The 20,227-nt window shown below is 42.2% G+C and overlaps 1 protein-coding gene across 1 annotated transcript; it reads right to left on the bottom strand.

The window, feature by feature from the left end:
- Positions 1–1,854: 1,854 nt before the first annotated feature.
- Positions 1,855–16,998, bottom strand: tmub1 (transmembrane and ubiquitin-like domain containing 1). The gene is made up of 3 exons (XM_029642270.1): positions 16,902–16,998; positions 8,870–9,561; positions 1,855–2,916 (listed from the first exon to the last, which is right to left on the bottom strand). Exons 2-3 carry the CDS (start codon positions 9,514–9,516, stop codon positions 2,565–2,567), a joined length of 999 nt encoding a protein of 332 aa, XP_029498130.1. The 5' UTR covers positions 9,517–9,561; positions 16,902–16,998; the 3' UTR covers positions 1,855–2,564.
- Between the last annotated feature and the right edge of the window lie 3,229 nt (positions 16,999–20,227).

Genomic DNA, 20,227 nt, shown 5'->3' with positions numbered 1-20,227 from the left:
TTTTCCTGTTGTCCATGATCAGCTCCTTTGTCTTGATCACATCGAGGGAGAGGTTCTTGTCCTTGCACCACACGGTCAGGTCTCTGACCTCCTCCCTAAAGGCTGTCTTATTGTCAGTGATCAGGCCTACCACTGTTGTGTCGTCTGCAAACTTAATGGTGTTGGAGTCGTGCTTGGCCATGCAGTCGTGGGTGAACAGGGAGTACAGGAGGGGACTGAGCACGCACCCGAGGTACCCCCGTGTTGAGGATCATGGAAGCAAATATGTTGTTATCTACCCTTACCACCTGGGGGCAGCCCATCGGGAAGTCCATGATCCAGTTGCAGAGGGAGGTGTTTAATAGGGTTCTTAGCTTAGTGATGAGTTTTAGAATTGACCATTGCATATCTGTTCAAAATGTTGTATCAAGACTGCCAAAATGTGCCAAATTGGTTAAATCCTTTTAAGTTCACAATTGTGCACTCTCCTCAAACAATAGCATGACATCCTCTCTCTGTAAATTGGACAGTGCAGTTAGATTAACAATAATTTAAACTTTCTGCCAATATCATATGTAAACTCAGCAAAAAAAGTAACTTTTTCAGGACCCTGTCTTTCAAAGATAATTCGTAAAAATCCAAATAACTTCACAGATCTTCATTGTATAGGGTTTAAACACTGTGTCCCATGGTTGTTCAATGAACCATAAACAAATGACATGCACCTGTGGAATAGTCGTTAAGACACTAAAATTAACCTCAAAGTAAAACAATCTAACTATCCAAGTTTGTTGCATGAAGAAATGTTTTTATCATGAAGCATATAGTGTCTTCGGAAAGTATTCAGACCCCTTGACTTGTTCTACAATGTTACTTTACAGCCTTATTCTAAAATGTATTAAAAAAAATGTTTTCCTCATCAATCTACACACAATACCCCATAATGACAAAGTGAAAACAGAGAACTTTTGCTATGAGACTCAAAATTGAGCTCCGGTGCATCCTGCTTCCATTGATCATCGTTGAGAAGTTTCTACGACTTCATTGGAGTCCACCTGTGGTAAATTCAACTGATTGGACATGATTTGGAAAGGAACACCTGTCTATATTAGGTCCCACAGTTGACAGTGCATGTCAGAGCAAAAACCAAACCATGAGGTCAAAGAAGCTCCGAGACAGGATTGTGTCGAGGCACAGATCTGGGGAACGGTACCAAAACATTTCTGCAGCAGTGAAGGTCCCCCAGAACACAGTGGCCTCCATCATTCTTAAATGGAAGAAGTTTGGAACTTCTGTCCTTCCAGAAGGACAACCATCTCTGCAGCACTCCACAAATATTTTGCCTCGTTTTCGCACGTTGAGTTTTGGCCACGAGAGAAAAATGCAACCAATCATAAGGTGGCATTTTTGTCTTAAAATAATGTTGTACTGTGCTATTATATTTGGTTCTGTTATGTAGAATTCTATCATTATGTGATCTTGCAGACATTGATTCAGCTTTGATCTAACTTGATTAAACGAGCGCCATTCATCACTGAAATTCACCGGAGTAGCTTGTTCTCTGGGAAGCCGAATGAGTAGAGCATCCCGTACATGGGCAGAAGCTTCGGGATCTAATCCACAAAGATGAAATTGCATTGAATCTAATTAATCAAATCCATTGATTTACTCGGGTGCAGATAATCAATTATTCAAGAATCGATGGGTAAATATCACAAATTAAAATGACCTTCGAACAACTTCCCAAATCCAGTCTGTAGCTTTAATAAATGAATGGTTAATATTGAATATAAAGCCCAAAAACAATGACTGATGCAAACCCAATGTTGAAATATTGAAAACCTCTTCAAAAGATGCACACACAAAAGCCAGCAGTAAATAAAAGAATGATTTAATAGAATTTGAATCTTTTCCTTTCAAAAGCCATATTTTAAACATAAATTAGGCATTAAGTCCCAACCTACATACATACAGCACAACAGAAGTTGAACCTCCATCACTGCAGTGAGAAAGACTGCAGACAGGCAAACAGACTAATTGTCCTCTGGCCAAGTCCAAGTCTTGCCTCGAGTCAAAAGGGGGTAAGCCCCAAAAATAGACTCATCTACAGGCAAGCACCAACTAAACTGGAGGCGGTAGCATACCAGAATACATAAGAAAAAAACTGTAATATTAGGATAGGCACAATGAGAATCGCTATACAGAAAAAACACGGGGGAGAAAAAAAAAAAATCACAGCACATCCATCTGGTGACATTGTTCTTTACATGAATGGAGCATTTGGGGAAGGAAAGTGTGACAGAAAGCTTATTTCACAGAGAATCATGGCCACGAGGGAGAGGAGCTAAGTAAGGGTACATCTCGATAGTCTAAAATGGCCTCATCTCCCCTTCCATCTGCACTCATGTGAAAACACAATATGGTAGACTAGAGGACACCTACTGAGGCAATAGCTGTCTGTCTTGCTGTTCCACACCAGTGCAGATAAATAGAACGAGACAATCCGGAGCCACTTTTACTACTGCAAATTAACGAAGCTCATTAAGAACATCCGGGATGTGGCTCGTACCAAAGGGAAACTCACCTCAGCGGCGATAGACCGCAAACGCCACAAAGCTAAAGAAAATGGTGATGCCCACCAGTGACGCGGTGGCGGGCGCGGTGAAGAATTGACGGTACTGTATCTGGAAGTACCAGAGCACAGACAGCATGAGCACAAACAGGGGCACCATGAGGCTGCCCACATTGAGGGCCACGTGGACCTGGTCGGCAGCCCGGGCCCCTGCTGGTGCTGCCCTGGTGGCGTGCTGGGAGATGTGGCAGTGCAAGACACAGTTGTCAGACAGGTTTAACGAGGCCAGTGTCTGGCCATCATCCTGTAGCAGCTGGCCCTGGTAGATGAGGCGCACCTGGTGCTCTTGACCGGCGAAGTAGGTCCTGAAGTGGGGTTGGGGAGAAAGGACAAGGGTTACATCAGAGTTAGGTAGTTTTCTGCTGGCTGCCATCACTCTCATATTGTGGTTAACCTCCGGGAGACCACATGCAACATGTGGACATCTGCCGAGAGTGGTCTCAGACCAGATGATCGAACAGATGTCATGAACTATATGTTGGAATGTATGCTTTATATGACGAGTTTAAGTAAGAAATTGCATGAATGTTGGCTATTATGCTGGACACTCACAGCTGTCCCCCAGTGTTTATGAAGTTAACATCACAATTAAATAATACAGACCACACTGAAGTGTCCTGGGATTTATTTGCGAGTTCTAAAGTAATGTAAAAAGAAAGAGGGACGATTGCAACTGTAATGTAACAACATCCATGTTTTTTTGTGTATTTAAAAAAAATGTTTTTATAAAAAATGCACCTCACATCGGATGATCTTGAAACTCTCTGTAAAGCTAACTTCCATCAAGGTTTTATTTGGTCTCCAATTGAATTGGTGGTATAGGCACATGTATATTTTATTACAAATCTCAAATTTGTGTCTACATTCAACTGGTTATGGTTAATTGTGATATACACTGATTGTGCAAAACATTATGAAGACCTGCTCTTCCCATGACATACTGACCAGGTGAAAGCTATGATCCCTTATTGATGGCTCTTGTTAAATCCACTTCAATCACTGTACATGAAGGGGAGGAGACAGGTTAAAGACTGACCAGGTGAATCCAGGTGAAAGCTATTATCCCTTATTGATGGCGCTTGTTAAATCCACTTCAATCACTGTACATGAAGGGGAGGAGACAGGTTAAAGACTGACCAGGTGAATCCAGGTGAAAGGTATGATCCCTTATTGATGGCTCTTGTTAAATCCACTTCAATCACTGTACATGAAGGGGAGGAGACAGGTTAAAGACTGACCAGGTGAATCCAGGTGAAAGCTATTATCCCTTATTGATGGCTCTTGTTAAATCCACTTCAATCACTGTACATGAAGGGGAGGAGACAGGTTAAAGACTGACCAGGTGAATCCAGGTGAAAGCTATGATCCCTTATTGATGGCTCTTGTTAAATCCACTTCAATCACTGTACATGAAGGGGAGGAGACAGGTTAAAGACTGACCAGGTGAAAGCTATTATCCCTTATTGATGGCGCTTGTTAAATCCACTTCAATCACTGTACATGAAGGATTTTTAAGCCTTGAGACAATAATTGAGACATGGATTGTGTATGTGTGTAATTCAGAGGGTGAATGGCGAAGAAAAGTGCCTTTCAACGGGGTATAGAAGTAGGTGCCAGGCGCACCAGTTTGTGTCAAGAACTGCAACCCTGCTGGGTTTGCGCTCAACATTTTGAGAATGGTCCACCACCAAAAGGACATCCAGCCAACTTGACACAAATGTGGGAAGCATTGGACACAACATGGTCCAACATCCCTGTGGAACACTTTCAACACCTTGTAGAGTCCATGCTAGGAAGGTGTTCTTAATGTTTTGTACACTCAGTGTATGTAAAGAGTACAAATTCCCCTATTTTGGTGTGGTGCCTGGCCTTAGCCTACGCCGTATATTATTCAGGCTACCCTAAAGTACTTTACCTTCTGCTGAAATTATAGTAATAATAATATAAAAATGTTCCAGGCGACAACAAATGTCTATTTCAGACTCAGTCCCATCCATAACAAAAGGGTGTAACTTCCATAACCGTTGTTTTTTCCCTCCAAGGTAATATTGAAAATATTGTTATTTTCAAATGTATGATTTTTGTGTTCAGTAGAGCCTTCCTTTGAAATGGCTAGCCATGTTTTTACCCAAGCCTTATGAACTCAGACTTATGCTAATATGTTCAATCTCCCCAAAAAGCTTGGCCATTCACATCCATAAAGTCTGCTTTTTGGGGTATACTCCCTCACCAAGGGGGACTATAGAAACACACACCAAACATTTAATGTATGTTCTGTTTGGCCATTCTCTAAGATATTAAAGTTGTGATATTGCATGGGGGTGTCACATCCAGAATGCTAGAATTGCCCTTATATTTTAGGTTCTGCTGGGGTAGGATAGTTCATTAGGCCCAAATCTATGGATTTCACATGATTGGGAATATAGATATGCATCTGTTGGTCACAGACACCTTTAAACAAAAAAAGAAGGGGCGTGGATCAGAAAACCAGTCAGTATCTGGTGTGACCATTTGCCTCACGCAGCGCGACATCTCCTTCGCATAGAGTTGATCAGGCTGTTGATTGTGGCTTGATGTCCCACTCCTGTTCAATGGCTGTGCGAAGTTGCTGGATATTGGCGGGAACTGGACACGCTGTCGTACATGTCAATCCAGAGCATCCCAAACATGCTCAATGGGTGACATGCACGCAATGGAAGAACTGGGACATTTTCAGCTTCCAGGAATTGTGTACAGATCCTTGCAACATGGGACCGTGCATTATCATGCTGAAACATGAGGTGATGGAGGTGGAAGAATGGCACAACAATGGGCCTCAGGATCTCATCACGGTATCTCTGTGCATTCAAATCTTTAATCGATAAAATGCAATAGCTGATGCCTGCCCATACCATAACCCCACCGCTTGCCCACACTACGCCATACACGCTATCTGCAATCTGCCTGGTACTCTGGCAACAGGTTTGGTAGGCATTCATGCAGTCAGCATGCCAATTGCACACTCCTCACAACTTGGCATTGTGTGAGAAAACATCACATTTTAAAAGTGGCCTTTTATTGTCTCCAGCACAAGCTGCCACACCTGTCAGGTGGATGGATTATCTTGGCAAAGGAGAAATGCTCAGCAATGGACGTAAACAAATTTGTGCACAAAATTTGAGAGTTAACTTTTCGTGTGCATGGAAAACTTCTGGGATCTTCTATTTCAGCTCATGAATACTTTACAATTTCTTTTATATAATTGTTCAGTAGCTAAGTTCATGACACATTTATAAGTTCTATTCCTCAAGAACCAATGGCTCCCCTACTTATTTGGACAGTGAAGCTAAAACTTTACATTTTGCTCCAGCATGTTCTATTTGATATACAATGTTTTATATGACGTGACAGTACATGTCACCTTTTTATTTCAGGGTATTTTCATACCTATCTGATTTACTGTTTAGAAATTAAATCACTTTATGTATCTAGTCCCCACATTTGAAGGGGTCATAAGTGTTTGGACAAATTCACTTAGTGTATTCAATTTTGTCAAAAGTTTATTTGATTCCATATTCCTAGCACGCAATGACTACATCATGCTTGTGACTACAAACTTGTTGGATGCATTTGAAATTTGTTTTGGTCGTGTTTGGAATTGTTGTGCCCAATAGAAATGAATTGTTAAGTAATCTAGTGTCATTTTTGAGTTCGTTTTATTGTAAATAAGAATAGAATATGTTTGAGCACTTCTAGATTAATGTGGATGCTACCACGGTTATGGATGGTCATGAATAAATAGTTTATAATGATGAAACTCAGACGCACAGTTACAGATGCAAAGAGCACGCCCCCAAAACTATTTTTCCTGGGATAGATTATTCCCCCGTAACTTTCTATAGTAAAATAGGGTCTGAGCTATGACATATGCAAAACTTTTTTATTTTTTTATTTGAGTTTTTGGATCATTTACATTTACAACGCATTTGGAAAGTATTCAGGCCCCTTGATGTGCATTTTGTTGCGCATTTTGTTACATTACTTATTCTAAAATGGATTAAATAGTCCCTGTCCCCCCATTGACACACAATACCCCATAACAAAGCAAAAACTGTTTAGATATTTTTGCAAATGTATTAAAAACAAAAACTGAAATAATACATTTACACAAGTATTCAGACCCTTTACGCAGTACTTTGTTGAAGCACCTTTGGCAGCGATTACAGCCTTGAGTCTTCTTGGGTATGACATTACAAGCTTCTCACACTTGTATTTGAGGGGTTTGTCCCATTCTTCTCTGGAAATCCACTCAAGCTCTGTCAGGTTGGATGGGGAGCATCGCGGCACAGCTATTTTCAGGTCTCTCCAGAAATGTTCGATCGGGTTCAAGTCCGGACACTGGCTGGGCCACTCAAGGACATTCAGAGACTTGTCCCGAAGCCACTCCTGCGTTGTGTTGCCTGTGTGCTTAGGGTTGTTGTCCTGTTGGAAGGTGAACCTTTGCCCCAGTCTGACGACCTGAGAACTCTGAGCAGGTTTTCATCAAGGATCTCTCTGTACTTTGCTCTATTCATCTTACCCTCAATCCTGACTAGTCTCCCAGTCCCTGCCGCTGAAAAACATTCCCACAGCATGACGCTACCACCACGCTTCACAGTAGGGATGGTGCCAGGGTTCCTCCAGACATGATGCTTGGCATTCCGGCCAAAGAGTTTTATCTTGGTTTCATCAGAAAAGAGAATCTGGTTTCTCATTGTCAGAGTCCTTTAGGTGCCTTTTGGCAAACTCCAAGCGGTCTGTCATGCATTTTACTGAGGAGTGGCTTCCGTCTGGCCACTCTATCATAAAGGCCTGATTGGTGGAGTGCTGCAGAGATGGTTGTCCCTCTGGAAGGTTCTCCACAGAAGAACTCTGGAGCTCTGTCAGAGTGACCATGGTGTCTTGGTCACCGCCCTAACCAAGGTCTTTCTCCCCCGATGCGCAGTTTGGCCGGGCGGCCAGCTCTAGGAAGAGTCTTGGTGGTTCCAAACAGGTGTGTGCCTTTCCAAATCATGTCCAATTAATTGAATTTACCACAGATGGACTCCAATCAAGTTGTAGAAACATCACAAGGATGATCAATGGAAACAGGATGCACCTGAGCTCAATTTTGATTCTCATAGCAAAGGGACTGAATACTTATGTAAATGTGATATTTTTTTTGGGGGGGGGGGGGTCATTACATTTGCAGATGGGTAAACTTTGAGAACCTCCATCTCCTTAATATTTTGTAATACAGGTCCAAAACGTCTCTTTCTGACCACTTCTACCATGGGCAAACATGTATGGAAGGTTTTGTTCAAATCAAAGGGGCTGAGGTAAAAGAGTGATTAAATTCATATAGAACATTCCTTAGTAAATCTAACCCTACAACATAAACAATGGTTTCCCACTTTGAAATAAGCTACATAGTTAAGGGCACCACATTATAAATTGTACACGATCTTCAAATGAGACTCAGCAGTATGTTGCCACAAGCAGCAGTATTTTTTATTTGGAAATACACTTTCGTGTTTTGGATATTTTCAAATACACAGCCCAAACCAACTAGTCTTCTTCAAATAGACGTAGTTGTAAATGCCTGCCAATATTTTCTAAATGCATTTAATACTAAATTAAATATAGATGTATTTTCAAATAACCTAATCTAAATGGTTTTTGCCAAATGTACTTGAAAATAATTTAAATATAGTTCTATGAACGCAGGTCTGATTGATACACACCCACCCCTTCACCTCTGCCAGCCTCAATAGTGGTCGGCACCAGTGTGAATCTATGTAAACACACTACCCAAATCTTAACCATAGGGATTATATTCAAACAATCTTACTACAACCCACAAATCCCTAGTTTCTGCCTAAGTATTTGGAAGACGATTAAGTCGATTCCCTTGATGCTATAGGTCAGCCTAAACAGCATCCTGAAACACCTTGCCATGTGTGTCACCATCCAAGGTCTATAAGGAGAGACAGAATGCTGTGAGAAGGCTCTGTTAAGAATGAGTTAAACCTTGGACTTGGTTAATCCCTGCAAGTCTCTGCATGAAGGTTCAATTACATAAAACAATAAAAATACATTTAAACTTGCAGATAGTCCCTGAAAAAATAGGAGGAAGTGTAGGTCTACTTGTAAGCTGCCCTCTTAACTAAGAGGCAAACCAAATTGAATGTGTCTCAAGTGTTCATATGAATGAATAGGCCAAATGCAATAGATAGATACAAACCTCAAAAGAATAGGTACCTTTTGATGTAACCAATGGTGTCCTCAGGCTTGACCTGGGCCATCCTCTCTGTGTCGTTGAGGAACTTAAGACGCAAGACCATGTTCCTCTCGGCAGCGGCAGTAGTATCCACATCAGGGAAGTGGCTGTCACTTGAGGCACTGTCTAGTGGAGTCGGGGTGGGGAAAGAAGGGGAAGGAGAGGGGCCGGCTCCAGCCTGGCCACCTCCGACGCCCTCTCGGTGTCTCACACCATCCCTCCTGAAGCCCGACCCCTCTTCTTCCAGAAGGCTGCTCTCTCCACCTGCCCCCTCTACTCCCCTTTCTCCACCCACCTCAGGAATCTGTCCTCCTGCCTCTGCCTTACCTTCCTCCCCCAAAGGTGGGGTCAGGCTGACCAGAGTGGTTGTGGTAGGTGGCAACTCCGAACTGTCGCTGTCATTGGTGGTGATGTTATTGGGAGCCGGGTGCGGATCAGAGGGGGCGGTCCGGAGCTGGAGGGAGGCAGAGACTGAAGAGGAGGAGGATGAGGTAGGGGGTGTGGTGAAGAGGTTTTCGGGGGGTTCGGCCGTGTGCGTGGAGGCCCAGGCAATCACCAGTACCAGCAGCAGGAGGACCGCCCCAAAGAGCAGGGTGACCTCGTCCCCCACCCCCTCGATTAGAGCCATACCCAGGCCGGGGGTCCCACACTAAGGCAAGGTTTGACTAGGCACCTGAAACAAAGGGGGAGGGAGGAAAAGGATTTGGTTGGGGCTCAGTCTAACACATACTCAAATGGTTTGCCTAGCCAGAGCTTAGTCAAATATGACATTCATGTAGGCAACATTCTGAGGTGTTCAGTTCTTACGGCACAAAGACTACTCAATTATGGATTGTTAAAATCATAAATAAAAACCATGTTTCAAAACAGAAATTGCACTATTCAGCACATTTCTCCATGACATACGAAAAATAGGAGCATCTAAGATAGATTGGTCTGACTGCGTACTGCAAGAGGAAGTTGAATTGAGTTCTTGAGCTGCAATGATTGTAGGGGGCATGGTAGTGGCTGTGGCCAACATTTGTAAAGGCCCTCTTGGTCACAGAGACAATATTTTGCTTTTTAAAGCAATGATACACTTTTTGTCTTGGGGCTGAGAAAACATTTCACCTTTAAAGCTAATTTCTTGATATTCTTTTTCATTGTGACTTGGCTTAATCCGTCTTCTTATACTATCTGAGCGACTCAAACATTTTAACAATTGCGGCCACATGCCACAACATTTTATGAATTTTAGATTGTCTCCAACTGTCTAGTTTTTAATTTGTGACTGTTAGTTCTCCAAGATTCTTAGTCAAAAACATACTTTGTTTTTAGTCATTTCAGTTTACACTGACAATGTTTACCATCAAGAAATATAAAACAATACATGAAGTTTTGTTTTGCTTATTTTTTTGGAGTGGCGGCAACTAGGCGGTATCTAGATTGTCAAACTGACTTTGTGCCATCACGGGCCATCCCACCAGACAGGTGTACCATATCAAGAAACTGATTAAACAGCATGATCATTACACAGGTGCACCTTGTTCTGGGGATAATAAAAGGGTCCAGTTCAGTTTTGTCGCAACATAACGACACAGATGTCTCAAGTTTTGAGGGAGCGTGCAATTGGCATGCTGACTGCAGGAATGTCCACCAGAGCTGTTGCCAGAGAATGTAATGTTAATTTCTCTACCATAAGACGCTTCAAACGTCTTTTACGAATCAAATCAAATGTTATTGTTCACATACACATGGTTAGCAGATGTTAATGCGAGTGTAGCAAAATGCTTGTGCTTCTAGTTCCGACCGTGCAGTAATATCTAACAATTTTACAACAATTACCTTATACACACAAGTGTAAAGGGAAGAATAAGAATATGTACATATAAATATATGGATGAGCGATGGCCGAACAGCATAGGCAAGATGCAGTAGATGGTATTGAGTACAGTATATACATATAAGATGAATAATGTAGGGCATATAAACATATAAAGTGGCATTTTTAAAGTGGCTAGTGATACATTTATTACATCCAATTTTTAATTATTAAAGTGGCTAGAGATGAGTCCGTATGTTGGCAGCAGCCACTCACTGTTAGTGATGGCTGTTTATCAGTCTGATGGCCTTGAGATAAAAGATGTTTTTCAGTCTCTCGGTCCCTGCTTTGATGCACCTGTACCGACCTCGCCTTCTGGATGATAGCGGGGTGAACAGGCAGTGGCTCGGGTGGTTGTTGTCCTTGATGATCTTTTTGGCCTTTCTGTGACATCGGGTGTTGTAGGAGGGCACATAGTTTGCCCCCGGTGATGCGTTGTGCAGACCTCACTACCCTCTGGAGAGCCTTGCGGTTGTGGGCGGTGCCATTGCCGTACCAGGCGGTGATACCCTCGAGGGTGCCCTCGATTGTGCATCCGTAAAAGTTTGTGAGTGTTTTAGGTGGCAAGCCAAATTTCTTCAGCCTCCTGAGGTTGCACCTTCTTCATCATAATGTCTGTGTGGGTGGACCATTTCAGTTTGTCCGTGATGTGTACGCCGAGGAACTTGAAACTTTCCAACTCCTCCACTACTGTCCCATCGATGTGGATAGGGGGGTGCACACTCTGCTGTTTCCTGAAGTCCACGATCATCTCCTTTGTTTTGTTGACGTTGAGTGTGAGGTTATTTTCATGACACCACACTCCGAGGGCCCACACCTCCTCCCTGTAGGCCTTCTCGTCATTGTTGGTAATCAAGCCTACCACTGTAATGTCGTCTGCAAACTTGATGATTGATTTGGAGGCGTGCATGGCCACGCAGTCATGTGTGAACAGGGAGTACAGGAGAGGGCTGAGAACAAACCCTTGTGGGGCCCCAATGTTGAGGATCAGCGGGGTGGAGATGTTTCCTACCCTCACCACCTGGGGGCGGCCTGTCAGAAAGTCCAGGACCCAGTTGCACAGGGCGGGGTCGAGACCCAGGGTCTGGAGTTCAATGACGAATTTGGAAGGTATAATGGTGTTAAATGCTGAGCTGTAATCGATGAACAGCATTCTTACTTATGGTTGAAGTTGGAAGTTTACACCTTAGCTAAATACATTTAAACTAAGTTTTTTACAATTCCGGACATTTAATCCACGTAAGAAATTCCCTGTTTTAGGGCAGTGAGGATCACCACTTTATTTTAAGAATGTGAAATGTCAGAATAATAGTAGAGAGAATGATTTATTTCAGCTTTAATTTCTTTCATCACATTCCCAGTGTGTCAGAAGTTTACATACACTCAATTACTATTTGGTAGCATTGCCTTTAAATTGTTTAACTTGGGTCAAATGTTTCGGGTAGCCTTCCACAAGCTTACCACAATAAGTTGGGTGAATTTTGGCCCATTCCTCCTGACAGAGCTGGTGTAACTGAGTCAGGTTTGTAGGCCTCCTTGCTCGCACACGCTTTTTCAGTTCTGGCCACAGATTTTCTATAGGATTGAGGTCAGGGCTTTGTGATGGCCACTCCAATACCTTGACTTTGTTGTCCTTAAGCCATTTTGCGAGAACTTTAGAAGTATGCTTGGGGTCATTGTCCATTTGGAAGACCCATTTTGGACCAAGCTTTAACTTCCTGACTGACGTCTTGAGATGTTGCTTCAATATATATTCACATAATTTTCCTACCTCATGATGCCATCTATTTTGTGAAGTGCACCAGTCCCTCCTGCAGCAAAGCACCCCCACAACATGATGCTGCCACCCCCGTGCTTCACGGTTGGGATGGTATTCTTCGGCTTGCAAGCTCCCCCTTTTTCCTCCAAACATAATAATGGTTCATTATGGCCAAACAGTTCTATTCATCAGACCTGAGGACATTTCTCCAAAAAGTATGATTATTGTCCCCATGTGCAGTTGCAAACCGTAGTCTGGCTTTTTTATGGCGGTTTTGGAGCAGTGGCTTCTTCTTTGCTGAGCGGCCTTTCAGGTTACGTCGATATAGGACTCGTTTTACTGTGGAAAAAGATACTTTTGTACCCGTTTCCTCCAGCATCTTCACAAGGTCCTTTGCTGTTGTTCTGGGATTGATTTGCACTTTTTGCACCAAAGCACGTTAATCTCTAGGAGACAGAATACGTCTCCTTCCTGAGGTATGACAGCTGTGTGGTCCCATGGCGGTTATACTTGTGTACTATTTTTTGTACAGATGAACATGGTACCTTCAGGCGTTTGGAAATTGCTCCTAAGAATGAACCAGACTTGTGAGGTCTACAATGATTTTTCTGAGGTTTTGTCTGATTTCTTTTGATTTCCCCATGATGTCAAGCAAAGAGGCACTGAGTTTGAAGGTAGGCCTTGAAATACATCCACAGGTACACCTCCAATTGACTCAAATGATGTCAATTAGCCTATCAGAACCTTATAAAGCCATGACATTCTTTTCTGGAATTTTCCAAGCTGTTTAAAGGCACAGTCAACTTAGTGTATTGTACACTTCTGACCCACTGGAATTGTGATATAGTGAATTATAATTGATATAATCCATCTGTAAACAATTGTTGGAAAAATTACTTGTGTCATGCACAAAGTATATGTCCTAACCGACTTGCCAAATCTATAGTTTGTTAACAAGAAATTTGTGGAGTGGTTGAAAAACAAGTTTTAATGACTCCAACCTAAGTGTATGTAAACTTCTTACTTCAACTGTAGATATTCCTCTTGTCCAGATGGGATAGTGCAGTGTGATTGCGTCGTCTGTGGACCTACTGGGGCGGTAAGCAAATTGGAGTGGGTCTAGGGTGTCAGGTAGGGTGGAGGTGATATGTTCCTTGACTAGTCTCTCAAAGCACTTTATGATGACGGAAGTGAGTGCTACAGGGCGATAGTCATTTAGCTCAGTTACATTCACTTTCTTGGGAACAGGAACAATGGTAGCCCTCTTGAAGCATGTGGGAACAGCAGACTGGGATAAGGATCGATTGAATATGTCCGTAAACACACCAGCCAGCTGGTCTGCGCATGCTCTGAGGATGCGGCTAGGGATGCTGTCTGGGCCGGCAGCCTTGTGAGGGTTAACACGTTTAAATGTTTTACTCACGTTGGCTGCGGTGAAGGAGATCCCACATTTTGGTAGCGGGCCGTGTCAGTGGCACTGTATTGTCCTCAAAGTGAGCAAAGAAGTTGTTTAGTTTGCCTGGGAGCAAGACATCGGTGTCCGCTACGGGGCTGGTTTTCTTTTTGTAATCCGTGATTGACTGTAGACCCTGCCACATACGTCTTGTGTCTGAGCCGTTGAATAGCGACTCTACTTTGTTTCTATACTGACGCTTAGCTTGTTTGATTGCCTTGCGGAGTGAATTGCTACACTCTTTGTATTCGGTCATGTTTCCGGTCACCTTGCCACGATTAAAAGCAGTGGTTCCCTGTCCACGTGATCGAAGCATTCTTGAAGCGTTTAATCCGATTGGTGAGACCAGCATTGAACAGACCTGAGCACGGGCGTTTCTTGTTTTAGTTTCTGTCTGTAGGCTGGGAGCAACAAAATGGACATAAAAGTCGTGGTCAGATTGGTTCGAAAGGAGGGTGGGGAAGGGCTTTGTATGCATCGCGGAAGTTAGAGTAACAATGATCCAGAATTTAGCCAGCCCGGGTCGTGCAAAATCCCCAGCTACAATAAATGCAGCCTCAGGATATATGGTTTCCAGTTTACATAGAGTCCAATGAAGTTCTTTCAGGGTCGTCGAGGTGTCTGCTTGGGGGGATATACACGACTGTGATTATAATCAAAGAAAATTCTCTTGGTAGATAATGCGGTCGGCATTTGATTGTAAGGGATTCTAGGTCAGGTGAACAAAAGGATGTAAGTTCCTGTATGTTGTTATGATCACACCATGACTCGTTAATCATAAGGCATACACCCCCGCCCTTCTTCTTAATTAACATAAAGATGTTTGTTTCTGTTGGAGCGATGCATGAAGAAACCGGGTGGCTGTACCGACTCTGCTAACATATCCCGAGTGAGCCATGTGTCCGTGAAACAGAGAATGTTACAATCTCTGATGTCTCTCTGGAATGCTACCCTTGCTCGGATTTCATCTATCTTGTTGTCAAGAGACTGGACATTGGCAAGTAGTATGCTTGGGAGCGATGCGCAATGTGACCGTCTACAGAGCCTGACTAGAAGACTGCTCTGTCTTCCCCTCCTGCGGCGCCATTGTTTTGGGACGCCTACTGGGATTCGATCCATTGTTCTGGGTGGTGGTCCAAACAGAGGATCCGCTTCGGGAAAGTCCTAAGACTTTAAATTTCCTGGGGTAACACAGTGTAAGAAATAATACATACAAAAATAAAATACTGCATAGTTTCCTAAGAACGCGAAGTGAGGCGACCATCTCTGTCGGCGCCAGGTGTACCGTGTAAGAGAATTTGGCAGTACATTCAGACAGCCTAACAACCACAAACCATGTTTATAGCGTCGTGTGGGCTAGCGGTTTTCTGATGTCAACGTTGTAAACAGAGTGCCCCATGGTGGCAGTAGGGTTATGGTATGGCAGGGATAAGCTACGAACAATGAACACAATTGCATTTTATCAATTGGCAATTTCAATGCACAAAAATACCGTTACGAGATACTGAGGCCCATTTTTTCCTTTTACATATTTGTGACCAGTCATGTGAAATCCACAGATTAGGGCCTAATTTACTTATTTCAATTGACTGATTTCCTCATATGAACTCTTAACTTAATTTAAAGTATTTTTACTCATTGGTGTAAAGTTCTTAAGTAGTACTTTCAAGTATTTTTATTTAAGTTTTTTGGGGTATATGTACTTTACTATTTATATTTTTGACAACTTTTACTTCACTACATTCCTAAAGAAAATAATGTACGTTTTACTCCATTTTCCCTGACACCCAAAAGTTCTTGGTACATTTTGAATGCTTATCAGAACAGGACAATTGTCTAATTCACACACTTATCAAGAGAACATCCCTGGTCATCCCTACTGACTCTGATTTGGCAGACTCACTAAACACATCCTTCTTTTATAAATGATGTCTGAGTGTTGGAGCATGCCCCTGGCTATACGTAAATAAAAAATGATCTGGTTTGCTTTATATAAGGAATTGGAAATTATTTACTTTTGATACTTTAGTATATTTTAGAAATTACAATTACTTTTTGGTACTTAAGTATTAAAAACAAATACTTTTAGACTTTTACTCAAGTAGTAATTTATTGGGTGACTTTCCCTTTTACTAAAGTCATTTTCTATTAAAAAGTTATCTTTAATTTGACTCAAGTAAAAGTAAAGATATACTTGCCCTTTGCCAAGCCATCATTGTAAATAAGAATTCGTTTTTAACTGCCCTGCCTGGTAAAAAACATGAATAATAACTAAATGACTTGTCTTGTACATTCAGACAGTCAATGACAACTGTGGGGTCAAAAAGTCCTGCTATGTGGTGATCGGTCTCTCTGTGATCCTGAACGTAATGATAGGCTGGCAATAGACCATTTATTGGTCAATATTTATTGGATACAAAGTAAGTAGTTAACTGACCTACCATAAATTCTGCATTAGTAGCTACCACCAACTAGTTAGTTGGTTGTAGTGAACAGGGTCGTGCCTACACACTTCGACTAACTTACACTAGAAAGCTAACACAAACTATCTAACGTTAGTTTGCTAACAAGCCAGGCCTAGTTAGTTACCTAGCTACGTACGTTCACAAGTTCCTTAACCACTGGCTCTACGAGGGCAGTTGGTTAACTTTAACTTATCTCCTGCAAACTCGCTTAGCTAGCTAGTTAGCTACCTGCTGGCGACGATAGTGTTTAACTAGTACAGCAGCTAGTTACCTAGACTAGCAAGTATCCGCCTAGCCCTAACAGGTAGTCATTCGTCAAATATCCCAACAATTCAAGCCATAGTAGCTAGTTAACTATTAACTGTAGCGGCTCTAACGACAAAAGATTAATCAACCAGAGTTTAATGTCAATCAAACGAACGACTAGTGTTACTACAACAATACTTCAACAAAATATATGCATAGTAGAACTTACTGTTAACATTTGAAATAGCATCATTGTAGCTAAATCATTATCCAATTTGATGTGCACTTCCTTACATCAGCAGTTCGTCATCAACATTAAAAAAGTACTTCCGGGTCACGGAAAATCAAAAGTTTTCAAAATAAAAGTGTGTATGTGTATATATTTATGTGTCTATATATATATATATAATTATTATTGTGTGTATACATGTGTGTGTATATATAAACAAAAAAACTGTCCAAACATTAACAATGATTCATATTTGTTCATATTTATGTGACATTTGCATTATTTGTGGGTTTTAAAACATTTTCCAAAGTTAAATAAATGCCCCCAATGCATTAGGCCTATCAATTACATGTTGGCTTAATGAGACAAAAATGTGTACGTGTGGATGTAAAAGTGGGGTTGGAAATACTCAGTAGGGTCTTCTTAACAGCTTCTACCCACAAGCCATAAGACTCCTGAATGGCTAATCAAATGGCTACCCAGACTATTTGCATTGTCCCCCCCCCCCCCCCCCTTCTACACTGCGGCTGCTACTCTCTGTTATTATCACTTTAATAACTATACCTATAACTATATATGTACATATTACCTCAATTACCTCAACACCGGTGCACATGCACATTGACTCTACCAGTACCCCCTGTAAATAGCCCCGCTATTGTTATTTATTGCTGCTCTTTAATTATTTGTTATTCTTATCTCGTATTTTCTTACAACTGCATTGTTGGTTAAGGACTTGTAAGTAAGCATTTCACTGTAAGGTCTACCTACACCTGTTGTATTCAGCGCATGTGACAAATAAGATTTGATTTGATCTATACTGAACAAAAATATAAATGCAACATGCAACAATTTCAACAATTTTACTAAGGTATAGTTCATGTAAGGAAATCAGTCAATTTAAAAAAAGATGTATTAGGCCCTAATCTATGGATTTCACATGAAGTGGGTGGGCCTGGGAGGGCAAAGGTACTGCTTGCCTTGCGGTAGCAGAGAAAACAGTCTATGACTAGGGTGGCTGGAGTCTTTGACCATTTTTAGGGCCTTCCTCTGACACCGCCTGGTATAGAGGTCCTGTGGCAAGAAACTTGGCCCCAGTGATGTACAAGGCCATTCACACTACCCTCTGTAGTGCCTTCGGAGGCCCGAGCAGTTGCCATACCAGGCAGTGATGTAACCAGTCAGGATGCTCTCGATCGTGCAGCTGAAGAACTTTTTGAGGATCTGAGGACCCATGCCAAATCTTTTCAGTCTCCTGAGGGGGAATTGTCTTTACATTTACATTTAAGTCATTTAGCAGACGCTCTTATCCAGAGCGACTTACAAATTGGTGCATTCACCTTATGACATCCAGTGGAACAGCCACTTTACAATAGTGCATCTAAATCTTTTAAGGGGGGGGGTGAGAAGGATTACTTTATCCTATCCTAGGTATTCCTTAAAGAGGTGCTGTTCCATTTCTTGCCTGCCCTGTAACAAGGAAACACATTTAGTCATATTATACAGATGCACAATCGAGTGACTCCTGTCATCTGTCATCTGATCACTCCAAACTGCATTAGGTTCAGATCTACCAGGACGGACCTTTGACAGTCTGGATGCAGTCAGGCCACTGGATGCAGTCAGGCCACTGAATATAAATAAATATATAAATCTCCAAACTGGAGATTCCTTCAAAACGGTTGCCTACAGTTACCGTGTAGGGCACTGCAAGGTTGGGTGACCAATGTCATCTGGGACTGCCTCCTGGAGGAATTCAGGTGTGTGAAGGCTACCTGTGTCCTGTGTAACTTCATGATGGACACAAGGACCAGGAGGAGGAGTCTGCTGTTCTGCAGGATGTTTCAAGGATGGGGTCCAACAACGCAGCAAGAGAGGCAATCCGTGTGCAGGAGATCTTCACCTCCTACTTCTTCAAAGAGGCTGCTGTTCCCTGGCAACACCATAGACTACACTATGCACAACCAAAGGCTCTTTTAAGAGCCATTCACATTGCAATAAGAGTATTCTTCCATTTACTTAGCTATGTTAACTGCAGTTATTCCATTCCCAGTTTCTCTCCCTTTGATTTCTACTTCCCAGGTGAGGGTGCTGTTTAGGTAAGGGTGTGATGTCTGTGCAAAAAAACAAAACAGGCTATTTTAAATCACCCATTTTGAAAAAAATGTAGAACAATTAGACACCCGATAATCCACAACTACACACTCATGTATCGATCTGATTGTTGGATTGTGTTGTGCAGTAAGCAGGTTCAGGTGTATAACTGTGGCTCCTTCCACCTTCAAAGAATAGGCAAGAGGGCCAACCATGGAGAATAGTAAGACACTTCATTATTTCTATAACTATAATGTATTGTTTGTCCTTGTGGGTCCGTTCATGTTTTTCAGCATAAAGTACTCTGCAGCCACTTAGTGTGGTGTGGACACCAGGTGAGACCTCACACAGATTCCTGTTGAACACAGGGTCAGTTTTAACTACCTTATTTTCTCAATAACAGTCTCTCTCCTTCACTTCATCCCTCTCTCCTCTTCTCCCTAAATCCTATAGGTTATATCAGCTGTTTAGGTGAACCCCTCCTGCATCTGAACTGGCTACATAGAGGACACAGCATGGTGAGAGGTCACTTGGTCAGGACAACAGGAAGTATTATTAAAGAGATGCTTTACATTGAAATACAGATATAGATGCAGTAGTCCCAGAGTTAATGATCCCAGGTCAGTTTATATTATACAGGAAGTATTATTAAAGAGATGCTTTACATTGAAATACAGATAGAGATGCAGTAGTCCCAGAGTTAATGATCCCAGGTCAGTTTTGCATTTCACCTCCTGATTGATGATTAACAATGTTAGATTAAAAAAATAAATACACAAGGCTTAAACATGCTCACTCTCTCCATCTGTCTCTCGTCTGCAGGTATGTTTTGATGTGAGAGGATGCCAACCCCCAGTCCCATCATCGCCACCTCACCTGCTTTTACGATAACAATGTCTCTAGTCGGCACAATCTTTGTCATGCCCTCTTCACGACTGTTGTGGTGTGTTTGAACCATGATAGTTTGTTGTTGATGTGGACACCAAGGAACTTGAAGCTCTCAACCTGCTCCATTACAGCCCTGTCGATGAGAATTATCTTCTTTGTCTTGATCACATTGAGGGAGAGGTTGCTGTCCTGGCACCACACGGCCAGTTCTCTGACCTCCTCCCCGTAGGCTGTCTCATCATTGTCAGTGATCAGGTCTACCACTGTTGTTTCATCGAAAAACTTAATGATGGTGTTGGAGTCGTGCTTGGCCAGTATCTGTGAAAATGATCATGAATGCCAAG

This window comes from Oncorhynchus nerka, linkage group LG9b, assembly GCF_034236695.1.
Source record: "Oncorhynchus nerka isolate Pitt River linkage group LG9b, Oner_Uvic_2.0, whole genome shotgun sequence".
NCBI lineage: Eukaryota > Metazoa > Chordata > Actinopteri > Salmoniformes > Salmonidae > Oncorhynchus > Oncorhynchus nerka.
This window is presented reverse-complemented; position numbering and strand designations above follow the sequence as displayed.